At 35.6% G+C, this 20,773-nt stretch overlaps 1 protein-coding gene across 1 annotated transcript in view; it reads left to right on the top strand.

Annotated features, from left to right (window-relative positions):
- LOC138705254 (RCC1 domain-containing protein 1) overlaps positions 1–20,773 on the top strand; it is a 36,447-nt gene that overhangs the window by 9,989 nt on the left and 5,685 nt on the right. Inside the window, exons 3-7 of the mRNA XM_069834084.1 lie at positions 1,136–1,262; positions 7,915–8,110; positions 12,812–12,944; positions 16,389–16,598; positions 18,823–18,969. Of these exons, the coding sequence (XP_069690185.1) occupies positions 1,136–1,262; positions 7,915–8,110; positions 12,812–12,944; positions 16,389–16,598; positions 18,823–18,845 (689 nt within the window). The 3' untranslated portion in view covers positions 18,846–18,969. The remainder of the gene's footprint in view (positions 1–1,135; positions 1,263–7,914; positions 8,111–12,811; positions 12,945–16,388; positions 16,599–18,822; positions 18,970–20,773) is intronic.

Raw genomic sequence — 20,773 nt, 5'->3', positions numbered from 1 at the left:
TGTATTTAATTACTTGCTTTTCTACCTTAAAAATGCTTAAGATATCATTTCACTAGGCCTATGTACTTACTTACTGGCTTTTAAGGAACCCGGAGGGTCATTGCCGCCCTCACATAAACCCGCCATTGGTCCCTATCTTGAGCAAGATTAATCCATTCTCTATCATCATATCCCACCTCCCTCAAATCCATTTTAATATTATCTTCCCATCTACGTCTCGGTCTCCCTAAAGGTCTTTTTCCCTCCGGCCTCCCAACTAACACACTATATGCATTTCTGGATTTGCCCATATGTGCTACATGCCCTGCCCATCTCAAACGTCTGGATTTAATGTTCCTAATTATGTCAGGTGAAGAATACAATGCGTGCAGTTCTGTGTTGTGTAACTTTCTCCATTCTCCTGTAACTTCATCCCTCTTAGCCCCAAATATTTTCCTAAGCACCTTATTCTCAAACACCCTTAACCTATGTTGCTCTCTCAGAGTGAGAGTGCAAGTTTCACAACCATATAGAACAACCGGTAATGTAACTGTTTTATAAATTCTAACTTTCAGATTTTTTGACAACAGACTGGATGATAAAAGCTTCTCAACCGAATAATAACAGGCATTTCCCATATTTATTCTGTGTTTAATTTCCTCTAAAGTATCATTTATATTTGTTACTGTTGCTCCAAGATATTTGAACTTCTCCACCTGTTCAAAAGATAAATTTCCAATTTTTATATTTCCATTTCGTACAATATTCTCGTCACGAGACATAATCATATACTTTGTCTTTTCGGGATTTACTTCCAAACCTATCTCTTTACTTGCTTCCAGTAAAATTTCCGTGTTTTCCCTAATCATTTGTATAATAAATTTTAGTCAAATAATGTATAGAATTTTATTAAATTTTTATCTCGCTTTCCATAGACCAAGTTTACTATATGTGACACTTTTAACAAATGTGAAGAAAATGGTTCCGAATAAATTTGAGAACAGGGGAGAAAAAGTAGAAGACAGAGTGTAAGATAAGGAGAAGGGGAAGGGAAAATAAAAACAAAACTATATAATAGAAAAAATGTCATACATAATCCTCACTATCATCTTTGTTGCATTGGAAAGAGAGTGAAATATATTTCCATATGTTGCAGGTCGAGCATTCATAATGCCATCACCAATATACAATCCTGGAACAAAAGTAACACAGGTTGCATGTGGAAATGAACACTGTCTTTTAGTCACAGAAATTGGCGAAGTGTTCTCCTGGGGCATAGGCAGGTATGCAGCAATGTTACTTTACTATGTTTAATGCAATTTTAATCCTTTACTTTGTTTCCATCTTCGATTATTCATGTAAAGTGCTTGATGCCTCACTCAGAGGTAGCAGCCTATTTACAATGTTTGAAAATATGTTTATGCTCGACCATGCCGAAATGTAGTAATTATACACCTGGTAGCAGCCCTTTAATGGACCTCATTAAAGTACGCCTATTCATTAAAGTTCAGATGTTCCACCAATCAGAAAACACCATTGTAGCAATATGAAAGCTCAAGTATCGATTATTCTCGGATATACAATCGAAAGACAACTAGCGAAATGTCACGGAGGCTGGAAATCCAATACTGTCGCAGAAGGTTATGTTCTGTTACTATAATAATTAGCGTTAATTGTAAATAATATTCAAATAAATTCAATTTGTCATCTCGTTTTTCAACGTCTAAATCAATTTCAAGGTTATATCAAGATTAATGTTATTTTACTCTCTAGATTATGTCAAAGTCTATGGCATTTGTTTCTCGGAAAAAATCAATACTTTCGCGTCTGCGCACATCTCACAATTTACGAGATATTGCACAAGGTCAGTTCCGCTCCCCAGTCAGATAAAAATAACATGAATACTTATGAATAATTTCAAGTTAGAAATATGGTCGAGCATAAAAAGTCGTATGAAACTTGCCTATAATGGTAATTACGACGCTCGCTTGCACTCGTTTGATAAACATACTCGCATCTTAATTACTACCATTATAGGCTCGTTGCATAATGTACTATTATATTGGTATTGCTGTTGTATAGGCTCTGAGGATGGTGCATGAAGCACTGAAACAGCTGTAAGCCGGACAAATCTTACATAATTAACACGAGTAAGTCCACTAGTTAATCAATTACTTATATTTGTGTTTTTTGTTGATTTTTATTCTAGTTTATAGTGTAATGCATAATGTTTAAATGTGAAAATTATTCTCTTCATTTGTACTTAGATTTCTTAAGATGAATTCAATAGTTATTAAAATTTAAAGAGTCTCATATCCTAGAGAAAAATCATACATATTCTGTAAAAGTATTTAAAATTATATAAACAAACATTCCTATTCAAAAGTGTTAAATATTTGGAAAGAAAACCTAATAAATCTGCACTCGTCAAAATGACGGGTCTGGTCCTTGTAGATAGACAGTAAATCTGGTCCTCCTAGTGTTAATACAAACAAATTATAGAACTAGATCTTCTATTGCTGACTATACAATTGAACCGTTTAAACATTCTGCCATTCCAACAATCACTGTTGAACTGAATTACGGCAGGATTGTGTAGTGTGGTGTTCTATCAAAAGATGGTGCTATCACAGTCTAATACATACAGTCACGCAATTCATACGTATAAAATATGCCAACATTTGACAATTGGCGCGACAGTAGCGCTCCAGCGGCAGGCAAGTTAAATGTGTGTAGAGTACATATGATAACACAGCAAAGAAATGATACTGTGTAGTTTATTTGATATTTTTATGCCATACAGTAACTGTATATGGTTCTTATTAATTTTATTTTAAAACCTACAAGATTTTTACACCCAGTTAATCTGAAAAAAGTTGTAAGTTCGAGAAATTGAGAATAAATTTATATCCCTGGGAATCATAGTTTCAGTTATATAATTTTGTGCGAGATCGTGCGTATTTGCTTGGTTACCGCACAAAACCAATCCGCGGAAAGTCTAAAATTCCACATTCAGTATTCCCAATCTAACACACATAACAATTTCCCTCTTCTTACCGCTTAAGTGACATATTGATTTTACTGCTTTAGGCTTTTAACATATTATTTTTAAAGACGTGCAATATAGTAATATTTATAAATTGGAAACTTACCACTGAAATTTCACCTAAATTGCACTGTTAATGATTGTTTTTAAATATTTGCAAAAATTAAGTAAACTCTGCAACTCCACTAAAGTTACTGCATTCGTGATGCAAGTAACATTAAGGAAGCCGTGAAAAAATCAACAAGATTCCAGACTCATCATAGACTGAGGGAAAAAAAAGACAGACATATATCACGGTCTGCTGGAGTATAGTAAACACAGAAAACATTTTAAAGCAACAATGTTGAAGATAGATATTTTTGTTTTGCAAATTTGCCATCATTGAACAGAAACCAAGATGGAAATTTCATTACAACTAATTAAAAATTCCTCTTTCAGGTATGTAATAAACGATCTTCGCACAAAATAATGTACGATACATGAGCGGTATGTTTTCTTTCAATTCTCGGAAATTAAAAAAACTCAACTACGTTTCGCTTTTTCAAACTTTTCCTCGAACATGAAAACTTCAACTTACTGCTCTTGTAACGCATATTACTATTTCGAACCTAGATGGCAAATACAATTTATTTCTAAACATATTTAGCTATTTTCCATACCATAAATTGGGATAAATTCGACAGCTGATGTAAACTTGATAATAAAAAGGAGATTTAACCCATACAAGATGCATTGAATATATTTTGAAGTTCTGTTTTTTATTTCTTAAAGTACTGGCATTTTTTTATTATTTTAAGCCACAATAGGGGTATTATTTTTTTTTTTACGGTAAGTTTATCGCAATTTGCAATACATGTCCAGTTTTCCACACATAGGCCTACTTTTAACTTATCCTACTTATATGATACATTTACATGCACTCACTACTAATATGACGTACATGCAAACAAATGAATATACAGGTTTGATGAAGAAATTTTAATTTGATGTAAATTCAGCAGTAATTGATTCTAAACATACATACATACTACGTATAATGATTTACTTACATAAGTAGACTATATCTAGAGTGTGGTAAGATAGATTGAAAGTAATAAAACTCCAAGAAACAAATTACGTAACTTCTTGTTTCTGCACATCTTATAAATTTTATCTTTCTGTACAGTTATTTAGAATATTGCACAAGCTTTTCGCAATTTGCAATTTGCGCAATTTCCATTTGTGCATTTTTGCAACAATTATTTATTTTCTAGCTTAAACCCTGCTTCTAATTCTTGACCCCCCCCCCCTCCTCTATGGCACATTTCCCCTCACTTCACATCTCTATTTGCATTTTTCACTGCTAACTTTTCCACATTGCTACTTTATTTCAGGTCTTTGTTTTCTTTTCTCACGATTTATTTCCCCTCCACACCATTTCCTTAAGTCATATTGCTTTATCACCTTGTTTTCCCCTCTTCCTTCATCACTGCTTCCTGAACTATCTCCTACTTGCATTACTCTATTACTCAGCCTCGATTTGGACCTTAGTTCCTTCACCCGCTTTGGAATTGCTCCCATCTGATGTTCACTATTTTCATTCGATAGCACTGAGGTCATGTTCTGCTGTGCTTGCTGAATACAGTTTGCGTCACTCCTATTTCTTATTCAGATGACGTCACTGCCTGCTTTCCGTAATTTTCGCTGAGTTTAACACTTTTACAGTTGTCTCACTGCTCTCGTGTACACTCACCAAACTTGTGTCACTAACCTCGCCTTTAGGTACGATATTCTTGATTTTTTCCTTCCTTAAATAGTCCATGTGCGAGTGATTGAGCTAGATTTGTCTGCTTCAGGAAAGATCAGAAATATAACTTCTTAGTACCTGTACTGCACTACATACTTGGAAATTCAATTTTTAATATCAGCACTTTCTGTTGATTGTAGAAAATAGCGAAATAAGTACTGCAGTAATAAACATACAATATATATATAACACAGTTGTATGAACACTTTACAAATGATGATAATTAAGATTGGTAAAATTCAGACATGTTTCGGAGGGTGCCCCTCTATCTTCAGTGACATTACCACGATGTTGGTTCAGGAGTCTCCTTTAAGCCACGATACATCACGGTCGAACACCTGAACCAGCATCGTGGTAATGTCACTGAAGATGGAGGGGCACCCTCCAAAACATGTCTGAATTTTACGAATCTTAATTATCATCATTTGTAAAGTGTTCATACAACTGTGTTTTATATATATATATATATATATATATATATATATATATATATGTTTATTATCTAACCCATGAACACTGTTTAATTGACCTTACATGTGTGAGTTAAATAGGTACTGCAATATTTTAAAATTGAAATAGAACAAATTTATCTATTTTCCGGATGTTATAAATTTAAAAAGGAGGCAGGAGATGTGAAACTGTCAGTGTAGCATTTACTTTCTGCATACTTCTCCTTTCAGACATTAAGACAAAGTGCTCGTTTTTAATTTTAATTTCTCTAATGGCCAATTTCCATTTGGTTTGTAATTGTGAATTTGATCTATGTTTCTAGAATCGTATATCAGAAGCATACGATTTTTTTTATTGGGCAAATCGTAAAACAGCGAATGCTAAGCTCCACCCCTTTCCACTTTTCCCCTACAAGCTCACCACACACTCTAGCGTGTGGAAAGAGTGGAAATAGGGGTTTAGGATGGGGTGATATCTAGTGGAGGAAAGTAGAACAAAAAGAGTGAATGCGGCATCTATGAAGCAAAAGAGGAATTTCGTCCTGTTTCCCTCTGTCTCTAGCCTCTCCTTCTCTCTTCCTTCTTCATGTCTCTCTCTTTATTTTTTCTTATGACTCTGCAGATGGTAGTATTCGATCCGTGTATCTTCCTAACGAAATGCACGCACACTTTTTGGTCACGCTTTAGACCTCTCGGCTACTGAGACGAGTTGGTGGTAGAAGGGAAAATGAATCTATTTATGTTCAAGGGAACTGCCATAACGTATTGCATAAATGCAATGTGTGTCGTTGGATATGTCTTAGTACGTATTTTTTTTGCCCTGAAAAGGGCAGTTTGGTGTTGGAGCATGATGTACTCCTAAACTTCATCTCTCAAACTTACGACTCTACGCAAAGTGAGGTCGTGAGTGTAATAGCGAGATCTGAATTTCACATCAGTTTCCAGTCTAGCGTAGAGGGAACTGTAATGTCTCTCGTGTTTCGGTTGTAATGCTCTAGAAAGTGGTTGTTGTCTAATGCACATTAATTTGGTTGTATTGTGTTGTGTTGTAAAATATGAAATACGTGCGAGGCAGTAGGCAGTGATCCACTGAAGCGGGGCAGATAGAGACAGTATAGAGAGAGAGCAGGCAAGCGAGGTGGCGAGGGTGGGGATAACTTCCCCTGCTGGCGTTTGCTGTTTTACGATTTATCCTTTTTATTAAATTCTGTATTTATATATTTCTGCCAGTGGCGGTTTCTCGGGGGAGGGAAGGGAGGAACGTCCTCCTCACATGTTTCTTCTTTTGAAAGTAAATACCAAATAAAATATGTGCCTTGAAATTCAAAGAAGATTCGATAATTTTTAAGTTCACAGCTATAAGAAAATCTCGGTTGATCGAGTTTTAAACGACGCACACTCATGTGCTGCTAGAAAACTGTGAGAAAGATGCGAGATGGTCTGTGTGGAGGAAAGTCAATCCATTCCTCCTTTACTGCAGTTAACACACACAGACAACAGCGCACTAGCGGCCAGAGGAAGAAGTAGAGTTTTAAAGTGAGTACATGAACGGAGAGGGAGGAGATCCTCCTCTGAATCAGCGCATGGGCGGGAAATAGAAACCGACTGGTCGTGCAGCAAGCTCGCTACCGCTGCCATGTAACGATGTTGCATTCAACCAGACTATAACACATCTAGGAGGAGGCACAATAAAAACAGTTTTAACGCAACGCTATGAAAGACACCATATAAACTTTTTTTAAAATTATAAATCAAAAATATTATTCATTGTACTTTATATAGGCTACTATTCATGGTTTGAAACTGTCAAGGATATTTGAAAGATAAAGTCGGGTTTATATAAAACAAAGAGGAAGTAGTTCTACGTTAGTATCACAGATCTTTTTGGCCCCTGAAATTCACTTCCATTCATTGTGTAGTAAACAGGGCAACAGCCAAGTTGTCAGTTTTGTACAAATATATTTGAAATTGAAAGTAGGTACTCCAAATTACATTATTTTTAACATAAAAAATTGATCGGCCACCGGCAGCTTTGAACAATAATGGTAGTATGACTTTACAAGAACTAATTGATATTCTTCAAAAGCATGTGATACCGAACTTGTAAAATGTATATATGGCAACACAGACCACGTGGGTGGGTGTAGTGTTCTCGCTTTCCTCAGATTATTTCCAATTCCGCGGTTCCGGTTACGTGTTAGTAGCTAGTCTCTTCAAACACGTGTGATGCTGTAGTGTGCTCGAAAAATGCTGCAAGGTTGTGAATTTCCTTGTAATTGTTAATTTGTGCAATTATTCAACAATGAATGGAAGTGAAAACATATTCTATTTTGGACAATTTAGGAAACTCACTTTACAAGAACAGATTATTGCTATACAGAAGGGAAAGCCAACCCCAACAGTACCTGGTTTTACATGTATGCATGTTCGCTAATTTGTAGCATGTTTCATTCAAGAAGGTGTCATTTCGTCCTGTTACCTTCTTTCCTCCTCTTAGGAAATACGCAGGAGCCGCCACTGATTTCTGCTGTAGGCTATATCAACATGGGTTGAGCCAGTACCTTCAATATTTTAGTACATTTAGTCAGTTCAAAAATAGTCTGACAAAGATAAAAATCGTGAAGTATTTTGATTTTATTTTCTTTTTTTTTCAGTCGAGGACAGTTGGGTCATAGTGACTTGGAGAATGAAGATGAGACAGCCCGTCAAGTGGATGTGTTGGCAGGCTTGCGAGTAACACGGGTGGCAGCAGGAGGTTGGCACTCTGCAGCTGTAACTGATTCGGGTGACTTATACACATGGGGCTGGAATAACTCTGGGCAGCTCGGGTTCCCTACATGTGCAGAAGAGGTAAGAATAGTTTGCTCTGCATTGTATGTATTTATTGCAAGCAACGCAAATATAGTGCCAAAACACCTCTGATTAGTATTTAATTTAGTAATTTTCCTTTGGAAATAACATATAAATCGACTAGAGAAAATGAACTACTGGCATTTGTTATTAGAGTAATTCATAATAAATGAATTAACAAACTTAAAAAACAAAACTGTCGTCATTATTTTCAAATGCTACAATACAACATAATGTTTTCAAACCAGAAATTAATCTATTAAGATGAGTGCTCTAGAATCTAAATTCAAATTTGTATTGCATTGTATTTTTTCTTAATTAATACCCAATTCTTTATAACTGCAGCCAGTTTCACTACTTGCAATTAAAAATAGTTGTAATGTTTTTAAATTTGAACACATACAACATTAAATTTCAGTAAAAATTAAAAACGTTAAAATAATGGAAGTAAGGAACTGAAGACTTGTATTGTTATTTCTTCAGATTTTCATTTTTGGTATCGTCTTCTTTTTTTAAGTGCCTGTCTGGAACTCTTGTTAGCTATTTGATAGCTACCAGACTGTGCCTGACCATAATGATTGTATTGGCGACCCAGCAGCTATCAGACTGTACTAAGAAAATGGATGGACACAGTAGTTTTCCATTGCTTTCCTTATTTGATGGTGATGATGCTGGCAAAATGAGTCCGAGGACCAAATGCTGAAAGTTATCCAGCATTTACTCGAAGGATTAAGGAAGAAATCCATCAAAAACACCAATCAGTAATTCGTCTCAACCAGGATTCGATACCAGGCTCGCGAGTTTTGCAGTCAGGCACACTTACCACTACTTCAAGCAATAGATATTTTCGATATGCTCCATTGTATATGCAAAGAAGTGTTTTAAGACAATTAGTCTAATTCTAAAATAAACATAAATATTCTCCAGAACTGGTGTAAATATTTGATATTATGTCCTCTGTGACATCCCAACAATTCATCATCATCATCGTCATTGTCTTATGAGTGTAATGTAGACTCACTGCCTTTGATGCACTCTGGATAGTCTCTCAAGAACTAAATGGTCGTGCAATTGTATTAGCTTTTTGCATTTGTCAAAGAAGCAGGGAAAAAATTTACAGTTCGTTCAAAAGAAACCAAATGACCTGGAAATGTACAAAAACTTGCCCAGACATGTTCAGACATTTTTAACTAGAGCCAGAACAGGTCACATTGTCACTCAGTTGTACCTACACAGATTTCACATTTCTGATAATCCTACTTGTCTGTGGCGTAATAATCATGATGAAGATCTGGAACACATTCTTCTATACTGTCCATCCATAAACCACAAAAGAAGTAAATTAAAATCATCAATACCGGTTGGAGACGACACAGCCCTGCAGTATATATTGACTACACCCCAACTCTGGCTACTAGCAACAGGCATCTATAATGAACACCGATCAAAATACCCCTCATTTCTCGTGAAAAACAACAACTGAATAGACTATAATGGACTTTATGTTGTCAGCAAACAGCTGGATACATTAAAAAGATTGATTGAAAAAAGCAAGTCAGAACAGTTTCACTTTCATCCCGTTTTTTTCTAGTGAAATACTATACAATTACAGAAAATATCTTCACATCATTGTGATAACTTGTATCTGACATTATTCCAAAGAAGGTAGCATTGTTTTTCATACTATTTAATGCATGTTTTACTGAATGTGAAACAATCACATTTTTTATTAATGATTTAGTTTTTGTCCTTGCACTTGAAAACTTCTGCAGTCTTTGAATTCAGGAAAATCGTATGAGAGTTTGCAGCCATTTATATTAAAACTCTTATGGTGTTTTACTGTGTGATACGTAGTCCATAGTTAATTCAGTTACTTGCACTGTATCTTCTTCATCAAAATTCTTCTTTAAGAAATATTTTCCTACAGATTTTGATTATGAAAGGAAGTTGCAGTTTATGTTTCCTGGTATTAATATACTGAATTATGTCAGGTCTCCCACCATGAGCTATGCTAAATTCACAGCTATCTAACTTGCATTGAGCATCAAATTCTGTTTCCCCCATTCCCTCTAATTTCTAAGATATCTTTTTTTGTGTTGTTTTGTAATCAGTCACATAATTGGAATTGTATTCCAATGGATACCATCCCATTGTGGAATCCTGGGAAACGAGAATGTGGATGCTTTAGCAAAGAAGGGTAGCACTGCTACTTACAGACCTGTTACTAAATCTACGTATTACTCTGTGAAAAGATTTATTAAATCTACATACTTAGACTTCAACAAACAAAATTTGATAACACAATCTCAAGGGGAAAAAATGGAACTCTCTGCATCATAATCCATAGTTAATTCCCGATTTACCACGAAAATCGTCTGTAGCTGCACTTGGATTGGCAACAGGCCATGATTGTTTGGCCAAACACCTGCATAGAATTGGAATATATCAGTCCCCTAACTGCCCATTGTGCAACTCAAACCAAGAAATGGATTCGGAACACCTCAAAATCTGTGCTTCAGTGGCTGACCATGATAATATCTTTGAAAATATTGAAGTGCAAGAGGTCAAATGACTTTATTGTCAAACGCCTGGCATTAGAAAACAACAACAACATAATTTGGAGTTGATGTATATTTTTGAAACCTGGTTGAGTGGAAGAGAAGGCCTTATGGCCTTAACTCTGCCAGGCAAAATAAAACTACTACTACTATAAAGTCCTATTCTTTGCCATACTCACTGTTAAATGTACACTTTTTTTTTTCGGCATAACCAAACAGTTTACAAGACAGTTCACAAATAAATTGTAAATGAGCTCAGTTTTTAAAGATTCTGTTTCACATTTATACATAGCACCACTTTCTAATGCATGTTACGTTTTGAATAATACTAACAATCTATTCTGATTCAGCTTTCACACATATTGACTATTCTAAAAATTCATTGCTTGATGTCAGAATCATTGCTGGTCAGCATAATCAAATATTAACAGTATCAAAATGACAACAGAAGAAAAAGCATTGATCCAATATGAAAAACTTATCAGATTACCAGTTGGCATTCATACAGTCCTCTCTGTAGATTAAAAATTCAAAAAAGTTTCATATCCGTGAATTAAAACAGAAAATAAACATCCCGAATTTAAAAGAAAACTTACAAATTAAACCAAACCCTTTAACTCTATTAAATATAAACATATATATATATATATATATATATATATATATTTTTTTTTTCTTTTTTATCCAATGCCACCAGGTTGTCTTTTCTACATTTCTGGTCTTCTCTCCTGGCCGTGGCTTAGTTGTAACCCACTTCTGAGGTTGGGGCACCTGGAAGGCGGAGTTACATTACCCCGATGATGTGATAGGATGATTATGATAATGTGGTGCCAGGAGAGGTCTTAAATCTACACTTAACCTAAATTCCAGAGCATAGACGAACACAGGAATAATCCCCTTTAAGGAAAAATTCCTGTGCTCTAACCGGGAATCGAACCCAGGACCTCATGAACTATAGCCAGAAGCTCTGACCACTAGACCATGAGGCTGGTCACTCTATTAAATATAAAGTATAATCTAGATTTAACAGAAGAAATACTGAAATCAGAAGTAAACACTAGAATAATTAAACAATTGTCTTTAGAGACAATCAATATTAGGTACCCTCCACAGAACTGGCTTCATTTATACACCGACGGATCCTTGATCTCCAGAGAACAAGGTGCCGGTGCAGGTGTTACGTGCTGTCTCTTCTCACTTTATAGATCTCTTGGATATGGAACAACAAGTTTTGATGGTGAAATCATTGCAGTAAGTGAAAGTCTCAGGAATCTTCTATGCCACATCAATAAATTTAAAAATGCAGTTATATTGACAGACTCCAAAGCAGCTATTCTATCAATAGTCTCTAAACACACACCTTCATCTCAAACAGCAGAAATAACTAAAATGCTCTCTCAATTAATAACACTTAATAAAATAATTGTATTCCAATGGATACCATCCCATTGTGGAATCCTGGGAAACGAGAATGGGGATGCTTCAGCAAAGAAGGGCAGCACTGCGTATTACTCTGTGAAAAGATTTATTAAATCTACATACTTAGACTTCAACAAACAAAATTTGATAACACCATCTCAAGGGAAAAAATGGAACTCTCTGTGTCATAATCCACAGTTAATTCCCGACTTACCATGCAAATCGTCTGTTGCTGCATTTATATTGGTAACAGGCCATGATTGTTTGGCCAAACACCTACATAGAATTGGAATATATCAGTCCCCTAACTGCCCACTGTGCAACTCAAACCAAGAAATGGATTGGGAACACCTCAAAATCTGTGTTTCAGTGACTAACCATGACAATATCTTTGGAAAATATTGGAGTGCAAGAGGTCAAATGACTTTATTGTCAAACGCCTGGCATTAGAAAATAACAACAACAACAACAACTTCTGCATTACAGAAAAGATTTGCAGTTGGTTTTGGCTCTAACAAAAAATAATAAATTAGGAAGTACATGTATCTAATACAGGACAAATGAGCGTTCCAACAAAATTTTTCGAGACACCGGGACAATCGTGTATATATGGGATGTCTGGCAATTTATTCTACTAATGAGATACTTTCCCCTTTTCTTTTGTGGCTTGGGCAGGCAAAACAAATGTTTCATATCCTTATATGTAGTCTAATTCTTGTTGCAGCAGCAGCAGTGTGATAAAAGTGAGACCTGCAGCACTGAGGCCGTGTCCATTCTGAACTTTCCATTGCCTGTTAATTGGGATAAGACTATAATGAATGTGGGCTGTGGAAGCAGACACACTGTTGTGCTTCTAGGTGAGTGGAATCGAACCTCTGTTACCTGAAGCCTTTAACATCATCACCTTTTTTCGTCTTCCTCTTTTTCTTTATTTTCTCCATCCATTCCTTTTTCTCGTTTGAGATGGGCAGGGCATGTAGCACGTATGGGCGAATCTAGAAATGCATATAGAGTGTTAGTTGGGAGGCCGGAGGGAATAAGATCTTTGGGGAGCCCGAGACTAGATGGGAAGATGATATTAAAATGGATTTGAGGGAGGTGGGATATGATGATAGAGACTGGATTAATCTTGCTCAGGATAGGGACTGATGGCGGGTTTATGTGAGGGCCGCAATGAATGTCTGGGTTCCTTAAAAGCTATAAGTAAGTAAGTATCCCTTTTCCTACTCCTGATCCTGGCTCTTCATCCACTTCTCTCTCTCTTGGAATAAGTTTTCGAGTAATGTTCTTGTACATTTCAATAATAAGACATTTTTGTCTTGGTGAATAGTTCTGTAAAAGCTTTGCCCTTGTTATGAGTGCGTGAATCTGTTGTCTTTTGTGTTGCATAGGCATACTTTTTGTATATTATTATCAAGACGTATTTTGTTCATTATCTCTAAAATCAGTGAAAAGTTTTGGGGAACAAGAGTAAGCAGTCATGTCTAACTAACCCTTCTTGTTCACACGGCAAAGTTTATGATTGGAAATTGATGCATTCTCCCTCTGATTGCAGTATTTAGTCTCTCCAGCATGTGGGTATGGCTTCCGTAAACCCTAACATTTAGGATTCTCAATGAAAGAAGTTCACAAGAGGACAAATTGAAGGGCTATTGGGATCATAATCCACAATTAATACCACCAAACACTATTCTTATTGTTCTGACATGTATTTGCGGTAAACCATTATTACAAAAGAATAAATATCTCAACGAATTAACATGTGTAACTCAGCATAGGCAGACTTCCGAGTCCATCACATTACTATACAACGACACTTAAGGTAAGTCAAGATATAAAAGACAATGTGGATAACAAAGAAACCACATTAACTGTTTTTGTTGGCTTCAGAGATGCTTATGAATCAGTTTGGAGAATAAAATTGCTTGAAAAATTAAATAAGATAGGTATAGGTGGTAAATTACTTCAATGGATATACAACTTTATTATTCAAAGATTATATTGTACAAAGTATGGAGAAGCTATATCTAAATTTCGACAGTCCAGAAAAGGTTCACACACCCAAGTGAAAGAATCTGTCTCACAAGAAACTGGGAATATTCCAAGACATTGTCTGCAAAATGCTGTGCATGGTATTGCACAAAGAATGATGCCTGTTGAACAAGAGACTGGAGGACATTATATTATTCTCGATGTTCTGTAAAACCCCATTATTTGCCCAACACAGTGATATTATTGAGGGGGGGAAAGGAACTGGCCACCCTATCCCATTATCTCCTGGTCTAGTTGCCTCATGAGTGATGATGTTACTTGTGGGGTCCAGGCTTGTCTTCGGACATTTGACTAAACAATAACAACAGTGATATTTGGTTTTTGTATTTTTCTACTTCAAATATAATATTTATAGTGGAATCCTTTGTATCTGGCACCCTTATACCTGAAATTTCAGAATACGGCAGTTTTGAATAAAAAAATGAAAATACAAGGGAGAGTCAGTACATAAGTTACAAATTGAAGTAAATACCTACATTTTTTAATGAAGTGCCTGATAATGTCACTACTAGATGCTGGTATTATTGATGTGCTCGCTAGTAACTTCACATTGGGAAGCAAGGCTGGAAGCCGTCATTTTTAAAGCAGGCATTAGCCTGTTTTTGTTCCACAAATTTCTGTTATATGCTACATAGATGTGCAGTATACATCCTGGTGTGATGTTATCACAAAATGCCAATTTCGTGTGCTGCCTTTTGGGTGCACAAACCTACTGAGATCAGTCCGATATCTGGGGTACCAGCATGGAAATGGTGAGATAATGATGTAATGTTTGGAGAGTGATCCATTCCTACACCATAACACTAATGACTAATAACAAAATTGAAATAAATGTGGTCTCGTTCGATAGGGTATACTACTATGATGCGAGCATGAACATAGTGGGAGCCTGCAGCAACTGGTGGTCATTATGGGCTTGCGCGAAAATTCCCGGGCAGTAGGCCTATATCTCGCGACTCCAATGTGTTAGCACACTAATTTTGGTGCCAAATGAAAGATCTCGTGCAGATCTGTCGATATGTATTCACGTAAAACCCAACAGCTATTTCGGACACATGTACATTTTTAATTGCTTTTCTTAAATAAAAGGTGTCAAACATAACAAGTTAGTAGGCTGCAGTGCATGCAACAGACAGATAATTCCTTGTTCGGAAAAAAAAAGAATAGTGAAAGTATAATTATTAGCTCGAAAACAATAGGTTGATGACAGCATATTCTAGTTATTATGTTGTTGTTTTCTAATGCCAGGCATTTGACAATAAAGTCATTTGACCTCTTGCATTCCAATATTTTTCAAAGATATTGCCATGGTTAGCCACTGACGCACAGGTTTTGAGGTGTTCTGAATCCATTTCTTGGTTTGAGTTGCACAATGGGCAGTTAAGAGACTGATATATTCCAATTCTATGCAGATGTTTGGCCAAACAGTCATGGCCTGTTGCCAATCTAAATGCAGCTATAGACGATTTTCGTGGTAAATCGGGAATTAACTGTGGATTATGATGCAGAGAGTTCCATTTTTTCCCTTGAGATTGTGTTATCAAATTTTGTTTGTTGAAGTCTAAGTATGTAGACTTAATAAATCTTTTCACAGAGTAATACGTAGATTTAGTAACAGGTCTGTAAGTAGCAGTGCTGCCCTTCTTTGCTAAAGCATCCGCATTCTCGTTTCCCAGGATTCCACAATGGGATGGTATCCATTGGAATACAATTCTTTTATTGAGTGTTATTAGTTGAGAGAGCATTTTAGTTATTTCTGCTGTTTGAGATGAAGGTGTGTGTTTAGAGACTATTGATAGAATAGCTGCTTTGGAGTATGACAATATAACTGCATTCTTAAATTTATTGATGTGGCATAGAAGATTCCTGAGACTTTCACTTATTGCAATGATTTCTCCATCAAAACTTGTTGTTCCATATCCAAGAGATCTATAAAGTGAGAAGAGACAGCACGTAACACCTGCACCTGCACCTTGTTCTCTGGAGATCAAGGATCCATTGGTATATAAATGAAGCCAGTTTTGTGGAGGGTACCTAATATTAATTGTCTCTAAAGACAATTGTTTCATTATTTCAGTGTTTACTTCTGATTTCAGTATTTCTTGTGTTATGTATTATATGTTCACATTATATATTTATTATGTTCACATTTTGTATGGCTCATTTCAAATCGGAGAAGATTAGTAATCTATAAGCATGAAAACAAATGGCATAAATATGTAACGGTGACAAAATTTTCATGTTTACAGATGATGGATCAGTATGGGGTTGTGGGTGGAATGCATTTGGACAGCTTGGGACTTCCCCAAAAACCATGCAAAGTTGCTGGAAGATGCACAAGTTAGAATTACCAAGCAAATGTGTTGCTCAAGATGTCTTGTGTGGAGCCTGGAGTACTATGGTTTTCACAATACCAGATCAAGAGGACAAGGAGCCATTTGCTGGCAGGAGTTTGAAACGTAAAATTTAATTTAATGTTGGTTGTTGTCTACTGCCAAGCACTTGGCAATTACACCATTTGCTCTTCTCAGTTAATTGCGCCGTATTTGATAGCCATTTTCAAAATGTGTACTTACCACAAATAAGTTAGTAAAATCCATGGTGCTACAGCCCTTCGAAGGGCCAAGTCCGACCAGCCGGCCGCACGTCCACATGCCGAAGCAGAGGTGGACGATCATCCAACCGGAATGGAGGTATCATGTGGTTAGCACGATGATTCTCCCAGCCGTTATAGCTGGTCTGCAAAACCGGATTTTCGCTACCTATCATAGCTCCCCAAGTGCATCACGATGCTGGGTGGGCACCGGTCCCATACACTGGGCGAAATTTCATGAGAAAATTTCTTTTCCTATGAGGACTCGAACCAGCATGCATTCCATAATGCGAGTCCTGGCAGGATGCCTTAGACCACAACATCACGGCATGGGACATAAATAAGCCAGTGGGTTCATTATATTCTAATGGTTCTGGACCAGAGAGATTAAGAATCAATATATTACCATTCTCCAAAATAATAAAACATAAACAATACAATTTGCTCTCCTACCTAAAGTGAACTAACTTTCATACAGTATAAAGCATTTCTCTCTCAAACCATTCCTTGTTTTAGATATGGTATTTCGTATTATCCAATTAAATGGTCGAAATGAGGCAAAACTATAGGCTAGTAATGGTTTATACAAAATTTGTGTATTTTTTTACGAGGAATAAGAATAAGAAATAAAAAATATGGCTCTCCATTTAAAAATATTAGTCTGACCTTCAAATGACCTTGAAAATATTTTCCAGATAAAACATAAGTAACGCAATTTATCCCCTCTAAAGTCTACTAACTTTAATTTAAAACATTTCTTTTTCAAACTATTTCGTTTTTAGATATATGAAAATTGAACCCCTATTGTTATTCAATCCATTATTTATGGATACACTAATATTATAATATATTATATGTGCCATATTTTGTATAAACCATTCCATTTTGTTAGTACTGTTAACTAAGTGGATAAAGTTTTGGTTTGCCGTGCAGAAGATCTGGGTTCAAACTTTAGCTAGTAATAAATGAAATTTGTTTCTTTAAAGCTAGGCACTCACTTACTGGAAAAAATTCGTTTGCCGTGTCGGATTTTTATTCTTTGCATTATTTTAAATGGAGCATCGTCCACTTGGCTGTATTGCCTCCGTCCACTTGACCGGATTCTGTTCAGAATTCTAAACAGATTTCCATATGGTCCAAGATCGAAATACAGAATGTCATGGCAAATACAGTGCGTATACTAACTGGTTCCGCAGGAGAAGTGGCAAGCAGAACGTGGGGACTCGAGCAGTTGTGTTGGTATCATCTAGGTAGAGTCAATGACCTTAGCCACATTGAGTGGTGGAGAGTGGGAGAGAGCGAGGAAGGAGATGTAATATTCCTACATGTTCAAACCAAGCACTACACAGTACCAACTTTACATTGCTGCCGGGTCAAATACTGCCGCTTGCTTCACTGTGGAGGCAGTTAGAATATGCATTGTATATCAATTAAAGGCTTCCAATCACGGTAATATTGAAGGTATAATAAAATGGATGGCGCAAAGCTTATTTTATTAAATCCAACAGTATGAAGAGCAAAAAAATTTATGAAATTAGAATTATACCAATGTATTAAGGAGAAAGTACATATGAGATGAGATTGGGAAAATACTAAATTAACCAGGTATGTCATTCATAATTTATTTATGGTACAGAATTATTCATTTTATTTCCAGGTTCAGCTCAAAACACTACAATGAAATAATGCACTCTAGCGGTAAATCACAACATTATTTTGATGATTAATCCGGAAATGCGGACAAGTAAGCGATACTATAATAAAAATCCAAATGCAACGAATGAATTTTTTCTGATAAGTGAGTGCCTACCTTAATTCTATAATTTATCCATAATTCACAATCATTCTTAGGACAAGTAGAGTAACAACGGAAAATTACTGCACTGTAACAACTTTTCCAGGATACTAACTCCATGGGAGTCATATGCTAAATGATTTATGGAGCATAAAACTATTAAAATCATTGGGATTGGTTGGTTATGATATCTGAGTACTCAGATATGGCATCATAAGAACGAACCAACAGACATTTCTTTTGTATGCACTTATGTATAGAACCATATTATGTATATAACGTATATGTTTTACAGGAAAGCATGAGGAAGCTGACTAAGATATTATGTGAATTATTGTGATTCGAAATACCACGCTGAGGATGTACATCTGGAACTTGAGATTTACATTCATCATCGTATGCTGAAGGAAGTTGAAACACGTGGTGGTAGGTATAATAATTGGTGAGTGATACTTCTGTATTTGTTGATCCGTAACTTCTTGTCAGTTTGATTTATTAATAGCTTTATTTTTTTCATTTCAGTTCTACATACTGCAGGGCATATTACATCACAAATACGTTAATTTTAACAAAATTTATTGTAATCTGTGTATGTTCTTTTATATTCCTTCACATTACTAACTTGAAAATAATAAATCAATAATATTGATTGTGAAAATGATGAAGTAGTACTATTACAGAGTGTTTCATAACTATTTATTACAGAATAAAATGGTAGTAGAGGGTCCTAAAGCAAACATTTTTGTTTTTGAATCTTGCGTACACTACTTTTTAACACTTGAATATAAGTAATTAGTTAACTAGCGGACTTACTCGTGTTAATTATGTAAGTCCGTGCGGCTTACAGCTGTTTCGGTGCTTCATCACACCATCCTCAGAGCCTACTAGATCTCGGCGTCATCTCGAACTTCTCTGCCTGTTGTGTGGGTGCGTTTAATTGTTGGAAAGTGTTGAAAAGTGGAGTCAAATAGTGTGTGTGTACTGAAATTGATCTGTGTGTAAATACGGACATGGAAATCCTACACATACAACCCAAGAACCAAAAACTCAACGCACTAGAACAATACGAAATATACAAATACACTAAAACACACCCCGATCAAATTCTCAACGCACAGATCAATTTCACTATACACACACTATTTGACTCCACTATTCAACAATAAAACGCACCCACACAACAGGCAGAGAAGTTCGAGATGACGCCGAGATCTAGTAGGCTCTGAGGATGGTGTGATGAAGCACCGAAACAACTGTAAGCTGCACAGACTTACATAATTAATACGCGTAAGTCTGCTAATTAACCAAACATTTTTGGTTAAACAAAATGTGTCTGCCCTCACTTCATTACAGTAGACTACTACAGTTTTTGTAGTGTGACATATTAAACATTTCTTCTTAAATCATTTCAAATCTTCATGACGAATTATTCTAAAGCCTATATCAGAAAGCACCTTCCCTATTTTTTCTGTCAACCAGTCATTCAGTTTCGTCTTTATTGTACACACTTGCTCCAGATTGTTCACTGTAAAATAATCACAAACTGTTGTTTTCAGATTGTGGTACTGTTTATCTTATTATTTATATATGCTTAAAAGATATAAGAATAAAATTACGTCATGCTATAATCTGTCGTCCTTTAGTAACTTAGTTAGAATTATAAATTTCACCATTCTGAAATATCCTTCTGACTGTTCATTCTTTTGGTTTTACAGTACAGAATATTGAAAGATATGTTATATGATAAACAAGTTCTGTGTTAGACGCATTTCAGACATCCTTAGAGTGACCTCTAGATTCTATTCCCAACTACTGCACATAGCAATTTTCATTACATTTATAGCTATAGCTTAAAGTAATATTTGAAATGAAATATGATTGAAAAGTAAATAGCAGCATAATTGAATTAAAATAAACTTGTATTAATTGGGTCTTTGTTCTTACAGAGAGAGAGAGAGAGAGAAATAACTTATCCGGCCTTAATTAAGGATGACCACGAGATTCCGGAAATGAATAGCAAACAAATATAATCAATTAAATATGAATATTGTTATAAAAATAAAATGTAATAATTAAGCACCATTGATTATCAATTATAAAATAAAATCTTAGAAGATGACTATAAAATTATACTTATAAATAAAAGATTTTATTTAAAATTAGCATATCCTTAATTAAGGCCTTCTGAGTGGTATAAATGAAACTGTATAATCTGCAGGGAATCTTCAAGAATTTGCGAGATGATT

The sequence above is a fragment of the Periplaneta americana genome, chromosome 8 (assembly GCF_040183065.1).
Source record: "Periplaneta americana isolate PAMFEO1 chromosome 8, P.americana_PAMFEO1_priV1, whole genome shotgun sequence".
Taxonomy (NCBI): Eukaryota; Metazoa; Arthropoda; class Insecta; order Blattodea; family Blattidae; genus Periplaneta; species Periplaneta americana.
Note: the sequence above shows the minus strand (reverse complement) of the source record. Positions and strands in the feature narration are given on the sequence as shown.